The sequence below is a fragment of the Aphis gossypii genome, chromosome 1, assembly GCF_020184175.1.
Source record: "Aphis gossypii isolate Hap1 chromosome 1, ASM2018417v2, whole genome shotgun sequence".
Classification (NCBI taxonomy): Eukaryota; Metazoa; Arthropoda; class Insecta; order Hemiptera; family Aphididae; genus Aphis; species Aphis gossypii.
The window spans coordinates 83,596,343-83,606,296 of NC_065530.1; the positions used below are offsets into that span (position 1 = coordinate 83,596,343).

At 27.1% G+C, this 9,954-nt stretch overlaps 1 protein-coding gene across 1 annotated transcript in view; it reads right to left on the reverse strand.

The window, feature by feature from the left end:
* LOC114132670 (puratrophin-1-like) overlaps window positions 1-9,662 on the reverse strand; it is a 163,521-nt gene extending 153,859 nt beyond the window's left edge. The window contains exon 1 of the mRNA XM_050198353.1: window positions 9,058-9,662. Within this exon, the coding sequence (XP_050054310.1) occupies window positions 9,058-9,135 (78 nt within the window). The 5' untranslated portion in view covers window positions 9,136-9,662. The remainder of the gene's footprint in view (window positions 1-9,057) is intronic.
* Between the last annotated feature and the right edge of the window lie 292 nt (window positions 9,663-9,954).

A 9,954-nucleotide genomic window follows, 5' to 3' on the forward strand; every position in this document is an offset into this window, starting at 1 on the left:
AACACACGCCCATTGGTCGGCGGCACGGGCACACGCAATAAATATTATCGTTTTCTCATTTATAGCTCTGTCGGACGTGAATGTGTGCTGCAGGTAGTAGGCACACGTTACAACCGAACACCGTGAAATGTCACGGGCGAACGATGGGCCATTAATATAAAAGGGAATTCAACGGGTCTGACGCGTAATACTGGTTTTTGCGAACGGCGGACGAAGAAAGGACGAGGGCAGTCGTGGTGGACCACCCTGTGGAAATATATGTCTCCTGCGTTGGGCGCATACCGCTGCAGTTAAGTTCAAACTCTGTACTTTTGCAATAGGTACTCGGATTTGTTCCGCGCGCGCCTATACATCAATATGTCATGAGTTATTGCAAATAATATCGCGGCGGTGTTTTAACACGAACGTTTAAGAGGATCTCATCACGAGCATGAGATTGACCGATATTAAAGGACAACGACAAAAAAAAAATGTTATCCAAAAACGTGTACGACACAACCAAGCCGACTATGGATAGTTAATGAAGTGAGTAAACGAATTCCTAAACCATATGAAAATAATTTACACAAATTGAACGTTTAAATCGGTCGAGTGTGATGTCTTAATAAATTATATTACCAAATACGCATTTAGATAATGACAAAGGTTCATATTTTACAATTATTAAATTAAAATATAATAATATGCATTCTTATAAGTTATAACTCAAACATACCATATTATTCTAAAATAAATAACATATAATTTTTAATGTGCTTAATTATTTTTATAAATCCTAGTATAACTATGCATAATGCATAATATACGAGTATAGTTTAAAAATAAATAATAAATAATAATAACAGTTATTATGGAAATTATAAACAAATACGTATGGAAATTTATACTATAAAGAATAACAGATAAATGTCCTAAAATAAATATCCATCATCACAAACCATTAGTTAACATAAATATTATTCAAATATTTTTCTTACACTGCTTATAATTTTAGAACTAAAATAGTTTGTCAAATGAAAATAGTAAAAAGAATATTATTTTTAAGAAGATAATAAATATAAAATATATTTCTAATAAACGAAACTACTATATACCATTTTACCAAGTACCAATGTATATTAAAATATACTCTTACATAAAATCAGGATGTATATATTATTTTTAATAAAAATACATATATTAAACCACATATTTATGCCTAAACAAAATATTCTACATTTATTTTCTTTAGTTTATTATACCTTATAAGTATACAACACATTGTATATGTTATCAATAAATTTTAAAGTTAATTATTTAATTGTATTTTTTATAACCTACTAATCAATATTATTACTTACATAACAAAATGTGAACTATAATATTTTTATATGCCCAATTGTCCCATATCCGTGTCCATGTGATGCATTATAGACTATAGTAATATGTTTTTGTATATAATAATATATTTAAAACATACTTATATAACTTTTATTCAACCACAATAGTATTATCCATCACCTATTACTCGCGCATTGTCATAAAATTATTTTTTTTAATTATTATCGATAACCTTAATATTTATGATCAAACAATTTTAGTTTCATTAAAATTCAACATTTAACTTTTTAAAACATTAATTAAAATTATCATATTAATTATTAATACAATAATACGCACAATAATTCGGTTAGTGTAACTGACGATAAGAACATATAAAATCGCAAAATACTGCTAACAGTTTTTTATAAACCTAAAGTTCCTCTATTAAACGATGTACAATTCTTTGAAATACAGAAGTTAATAAAATTGAAAACTATCAAAACTAGTACATCCAAAAAAATGTGACTGAGTATTGATTAAATTAACTTTATCGCAAGGATAAAGTGATTTTAATTTCTTATTTCAAATCTCCAACTACAATAAAAAAAATTTATATTGTTATTGAAGTAGTAATGTGATAATATTAAATGTATCTTAAACTTCATACAATGTAATTAAAAAATATATATTACACTATCCTGAATTATCTATATTATAATAGCATGCTCGACATCATATACTTAAACTGAATTAGAAAAACAAATGACATATTGTATTCATTAGTTTTAATTACTATTTTGGAATTAAAATTAAAACAATTTCGAAAACAAAATAAACACGTAATTCATCCAATAAGAAGTATAAAATGAATACGTTAGTTGGACATGTGCGTAGTGCGTATATATTTTAAAATCATCTTCATTTGTTAATTTAATATTTTATAAAATTTACTAGTGAATTTTATTATTCTTTAAAATACAAACTTCGATTATTTATTTGGTTTTTTTATAACATTGATAAAATATTAAATTTATATAGATTTTCAGAAATTATCAATCTAAAATAATATTCGATAATATTATTTAAACTATAACAATATGAATTTATCACAACTTCACACAAATAGTTATACATACCTACCCCAACAGCTAATGATTGAAAAATTTTAAACCAAATAACACTTGTGCAGCTACACAAAATCGTAGTTATTATGTAAATTATGTAATACAATATATATATATATATATATACCATTTTTATATCACGTATAAAACAAGTCTTAAATATAAGGTATGAGGTTGTAATTTAAATTTTTAAATTTATCTCAATTATTCCCAATATTTGTATTAGTGTTTTAATAGTTCGTATATTGTTATATTTATAAAAAAAATATTTTACTTAATTTTACTTAATAATCCATATCAATTATTATTAGCAATAGTAATTACAATTATTTTAAACTATTAAGTATTATATGATAAAAACAAATTTACATATGAGCAACCATAATAATGAGACAATACAACTCTGTTAAATGACGTATTATGATAGATTTTAAAATTATTAAATTACACTTAGTAATGAATATTATGTTGAGATAGATTTGTACTTATTCAAGGTTACATAAAATTGATTCATCGAGAACAAAAGAATTCGACGGTGTCGTAAGTCTGACATTATACTACACTTAGATATAAAATAACTCAATAAACTTTAGAGGAATAAAAATAATTAAATTTACATTTTTAAAAACTTATTGTCAATAACTACATTTCTTTTAATAAAATAATATATGACAAAAACAAATATTTAAATACCAGATTAGTTTATTATATTTTAGTCTTTATAAATGTATTCTATAGATTTGTAAATTAGTAAATCTATAACTTATAATACAGACCGAATTTTCAACTAGTTTCTTCCTTCATTTTATAATTTATGACATATTATTTCATAACACAATTGAAGCGCAATCTATATCTTGCACGATCACGGTTAGAAATTCTAAAAAATAATCAACTAAAATTATTATAGGAAAAAACAGTATGTATTTGTATTATATTACGAAAATGAATATTAATTATAACTATATGAATTAATTATATAACTGATAAAATTAAAAGTTAAAAAAAATTATAATATTCGAATAATATACTTTTCTTGACAATATGCAAAAGTATTCCAAATAAAACTTTATACTTAATTTCATATCATTTCACAAAGCAAATATTTTGTCAAGTTTATTCTACAACACAAAAATACATATGATTATAGTAGTCCCAAACCCTATACATAACACTTTTCTAAAAAATTATAATCTTTTACTATGGTGAGCAAAGCAAGACAAATACCTAATCCAACATCAGATTCTTCTATCCAGTCTGATCTTTTTCTTTTTGTACATTTCCTTTTAAACTTTTTGTAGTTTAGAATTTTTAACATAATAGCTTTAAAAAAAAATGTAATAATATTCTAATCTCTTTAAATTCAGTTTTCTTTACTAATAGTCAAAAATTAATAAATCTTTTTTAAACGAAGCATATCTTAAATAATATATAGTATTATAGTTATTAAAATTACTAGTTACAAATAAATTGTATTTGTTAAAAAATTTAATGGTCTATTATGTATATATTTATATGTATCAATTTGTAATAATTTCATATTAAAATTTCGAGTATAGCATACGACAATTTGAGATCGTTCACTGTTTTCTATATTATAAACACAACACATGACTAAACATTTATGATTTTTATTTGTATAGTGATGTATAATTATAGTTTTCTTCGTCGTTTTACTATAAAAGAACAATATGCAAATTAGACAATCATTTTACAATATTTCGCAGTTTATAAAAATTTCAAAAGTCAAAAGTATAAATCGTATACATTAATATGCCATACATTTGTGTACATAAAAGCCAATTTTTACTTCAAACGACTGGAATAAAACTCGTATTTTTAACGTTTACAAGTTTCCACTCCCATGGTAACAGGTATATATTTTTTTATGGTTATTGTTTTACAATGGTGTATGCATATTAGTTATGTGTAGGTGTGTAGTCTTCTCGCGGTTGCCATAATGTAGGTAGTACCTATTTAGATAGACGAACATTTCACCGTTCATCATTTAATTACTCGTTATTAGGATGCAAAGAATCAGCATGGTGAGTGTTTTGGAACAATACAATTAAATTATCGTGGCAAAATAAAATAATACTAAAAAAGCACAATTATGTGTATTTTATTAAGATAACTATTATATACTTTAAGCTAAGGTTAACCACTTTTTGTTCTTCTATAACGTTAAGTAATTAATTGTGTGGTATAAACGCGTGTGTAATACTATGAAAAAATAATTTTCTAAAACTATTTACTCGTAACTAGAAAATGATAACTTTTTTTATGACTACCAAAACTCTAAATAGTTTAATTAAAGTATATATGATTAAATAAGATTTATTTAAACTAAACAGAACTGATGGATGGTACCTTATCAGATTGTGTAATATTATGATATATTAATATATATTATAGCCATCGATTGACTGAACAAATTAAATAATATTAAAAAAATATATTTTTCTCATCTTTGATTTAGTAAATAAAATTATGGTCTATAGGCTGTTTCGTAATGTTATAAAGACTGACCTGTAAATTTAATGGAATGTCAAAGTTATTATTATACCCCATTTTCGCGAATATCTAACACATTTTTTTTATATATATTATTTTTATAATGTACAATCACAAAGTGATACACATTGTTCATACTGCTATCTTCTATATAGAAGGTTTTCTACAATACTCTTCATATTTTATCCCATCAATACATTAATATAATTATTGTATGAATTTATTTGTGTTTTGTAGTTAATTTTTAATTTTATATTGTAAGTGTATCAACGCAATAATCAGTATTTTTTGTCTCAATATTATGTATTAATTATATTTAGAAATTTAGAAAGATAGATAGTATTAGTATATTAGAACTTAGAATAGTCAACCCTTGTCGTGAGTGTGTTTTAAACAAAAGAATATAAAGAAGAATACCTAATAATTTATTGATTTTGAAAATTAAACTGAATTCTTTAGAATTAAGTCAATGAAAAAAATAAATGATAGAGGTGGAAAGATGTAATAAATAATGTAAATAAGGTAAATGAATTTCCTCCCTTCAGAACTTGTTTATAATGATGACTCAGTTAATAGGAAATATTGGTGTTTAATAATAATGCATTAGATATAATTCAAATCAATTTGTTCTCTAAGCAACTGTATATTAAGATATCATAATACACATAGCTTAGTATTTAACAAAAATTAAAATAGTATTACAAATTAAAATAATAAAATATAATAAGTAAATCATACGAATTTATTTCCAATTTGCTCATTTTTAATATAATATTGTATTATGAATAAATACGTTATAAGTTAATATCCAAAACGATTTAAAATTTAAAGTGAATTAAACTAAACGTTCGATTCGAAATAAGTATAGGCATAACATTGTATGTCTTACCTATACATAAAAATAATAAATGAAATATTTATACCTAACTATAATTTATAAATTTATAACTATAAGAACTACATTATTGTATCAATGACCTGAAGTTACTATAATAATATATATAGTATATACGCGTCAACAAAAAACATTTTTAAATGATCTATGATTCAATTACAATTAATTATTTTATTTTATAGTATATTGTTTTCAATGTCTTCAATTCACTAGACAAAAAACTTGCCATCGCCTCAAGACTTATGAAAATATAATATCAAGATGACTTTTATCGTATCGAGAATACATTCAACTACATATAGGTATACTAATTGAAATAGGTAGGTCTCTCTGTTATAAATATACATCATACAATATCTGCAAATAAGTTAGGTGGTTAGAACTTAACAATTGTTAATAAGAAAGTGATCATCGAGATATATATTAACTGTTTTGTATAACTACAGACAATCATACATAGTATAAACTAAATTTATAAATAGCATATATTATACTCGTATAGGTACATTCATAATTCTAAATAAATTAAATTTTTCATTCTAAAATATTTTTATTTTAGACAGTATGAAGCTACATAAAATTTATTCATAAATTAAATAGATTTAGTTGTTACAAACTTAAATACTATAATTTTGCCTCGACCACTGGCCGCATAAATCAATTATCACTCATTTCATTTTTTATAAAATCTAAAAAGTTCTAGGTACAATTCACAAAGAATAATTTTTATTACTGGACATCTCGACGAAAATATAAAATGCATACTGACTCACGACAAATAATTGGGAATTGGAATTAAAGATGTGTGAATCTCACGATTGTGCTCTTTCCCTATTGCACACCCTATAATTATAGGAATTCGCTAAGGTCAATTGCAATAAACATCAATACTAATACATATATTTAGTTTACATCTAAATTCTTAAAAAAAATAAGTAACTGATTAGGAATCTCGGAAGATTTTTTTGACACAATTTGTATATTTTTCATTTTACTCATAATAATACCATATAGTACCATACCTACGTAAAACACACTCGTTAGTCATCAATTCAGAATTTAGAAGACCTCCAATCCTACGTTTTCATTGTATTCTTACACAAGATAAAATGATCATGATGGTGCAATTGTTCATCAATGATCAACGTATAGCATACCTACTATAATATATGCAGTTGCATAATAATATCAACAATCAACAAATGGCGTACCTATATAATACTAACATCGCAAAACGTAAAATAACGATTGAAATGTAACATTATTTAATTGATAAAAACATAAAATCACGATGGCTATAAAAATACGATAAGTAAACTGTAAACATAATGTACCTATAACTTTCCTAATATTCCTACAGTACCTATATAAAATTAATAATGGCATATTATGTAGAGCATGCACATTAATATGACCAAATAGATACCTATAATAATCTTCCACTTGCTTAATACTTTTTCTTATTTATTAGTTATTACAAGTTTTTTTTCTATTAAAAGGTGTTTCTGAAGGTGAACGCACAACTTTAGATTAATTTTTACGATGTACAGGAAATAGTTAATAATATATTCTTAAATAGCTTTATTCTTATAGTGACGAAATATGACTTTAGATCACTAGTTAGCACTAGTATTACAATGATTAGTTGTAATATTTATAAAGTACCGATATATATTAATGATTATTTATTACATGAAAATCACGACTTAGTTCATTAAATTAATGTTTAAATAATGGATATATCTACATTTAATGTTCCAATTTCTTTCGGTTTGATTTAAAACGGTATTTTTTTTCTTACCTTGAACGATAAGTGTTTGCGTTTTATACAGCCAATTTATAAAAAAAAAAGATCACACTCGGGAATTATAAATTAAATTACAATGTATAATAGTAATATACATACCTACTTATAAGTTAAGTATTATAGTTAATACAAGCTATAAAGGTACAGAACTGAAACTTGTGTAATATACTTACACATACACTAGCGCACACCAAATTATGTAGTTCAGAGCATAAACCTATTAAGTAAACTAATTGAATTTTATTTGATAAAAATAAAGTCATTGGAACCCAAAATAAACATATTCCCTAGGATAAAATGAATTTTCATACTAACGGTAGGATCACATTGATTTAACAACTATTAAATATACTAACAAAAAATCGAAAAATCAAATAAAAGGCGATGAATACATAGGTATCGGACGTATCGTATTATAACGAAGAACATTTATTTACACATTGTACAGTGACTAAAATGTACTACATACAGTATACACATGTCACATACTATTTGTATAATATATATATGCTCAGACCACTCGAGTTTTCAAGATGATCGATAAATTCGTCAACTCTGTCATCTCGTTTTTATTTTAAATAAGGGTATACCTACTTCCTTGAACAATATTTGATATCTACTATACGCTTATTATGTGTAGGTATTGTGTGTATATAACTGTATATTATATTATACTCTTACATATATATATTTGTTTGTAAATACACATGACGTGTCGCAATAGGAGTATCTATATGTATGCCGTAATCGAAATCACATTTTAGGACGGTAAATAAACGAACATATAGAGATTACGTTAATCTTACTCAGCAGACAACCGTTATCGAGAGGATAGTAAAATAAAAATATTATATTGTTATGCATAAGTCAAATATAAAATAATAATTTGCTACAAAAGCAAACGTTCTTAGATATGCAATCATGTATGTATGTATATTGTTTGCAAATCAAATCTTTCGCCGGTATGAGGACGTATTACGGTTCTTTATGGATATACGACGGCATTATACAATGTTTATATCGTAAAAATCAGTAACGTACCGGCGTGTCGGAAACTCTTCGAGGAGAGATAGGGGAGGGAGAGATTAAGATGTTTTAACGTGACGGCTCTTAAACACCCAGTCATCTTATGCGATGGGTTTCATCTCAGCGGCCCTCGTTAATAAACTTTGAAATGCTAATATTTTACAATAATAGGTATCGTATGCTATAAGATCGTTATAACAAAACATTGTGAAAACCAAAACCCGCCACGCTCCCGACGGAGATTGCCCCTGGTAAAAATACCAATGTCTGCGATCAGTTTGATAAGTTTGAGTTTCGCCGACTACGCGCCAGGTGAAAACGAAATATAATCATCGCACGCAAAACATAAATATTATAATATACGTGTGATTGAGGGGTTAGATACCTACCACCAAACCGTTCAGAGTGACTCCGCTCCTGACTTTGAGATACTTCTTCCGCAACACTCGCCAAACGACATAAGCCATCGCAACGATCCATATAACGTATTAATATTATATATTATATTGTGCGATTACGGCGTGCGTGTGCGGCGGAAAAGGCGAAACGATGCGCCCGCGCCCGATCACATTTCTGCGGCGTTTCTTTCACTACCTACGCCTATGATAATGATACATGTCACACTGACGGCCGCTAAACTTGGCCGTTCGTTCGCGCACTGTACGCACTTAAAATTATTATACACCGTTTGGACGATTACCTATGTTTTTACATTGTTGTTACGTCATAATTTGTTACCGCTCGAATCGCACAAACGCGTAGCTGTTAAAAATCACACGAACCGAAACAAAAACGACTTTAACGAATGAGATGTGTATCATGTGCACGGCGGACAAACCGAGCCCCGCGGACCTGTGCGGGTTTCGCGACGTACAGGAAAGGCAATTAATTATTATCGCGCCGTTTAAAATAAAACGTTTCGAGGCGGACCGACGTATTATTTTTATGGCATAGGTTTATCGAAAAAATCGCGAAACGAAAACACGTAACACGTAACGTAACGTACCTAACCATCCGACGACCGACGATACCTGTGCGCGACCGACGAGCGTTTAACAGACGACTGTAACGTGTGTAATGCGTGTGTGGTTGCGGTTCGTGGCGGACGCGGATCACGTGCTCCCACGGCACGGTCGACTTTGGCGGGGGCGGCGGTCGTGCGAGGGGGAAAACAATAATCGGCGGCGGCCAGCCCAAATAATAATATTATTTACGAAAACATCGATAATAACGATAATGATATTATAATACGATACGAAATATTATTATTATGTGTAAAAAATGAA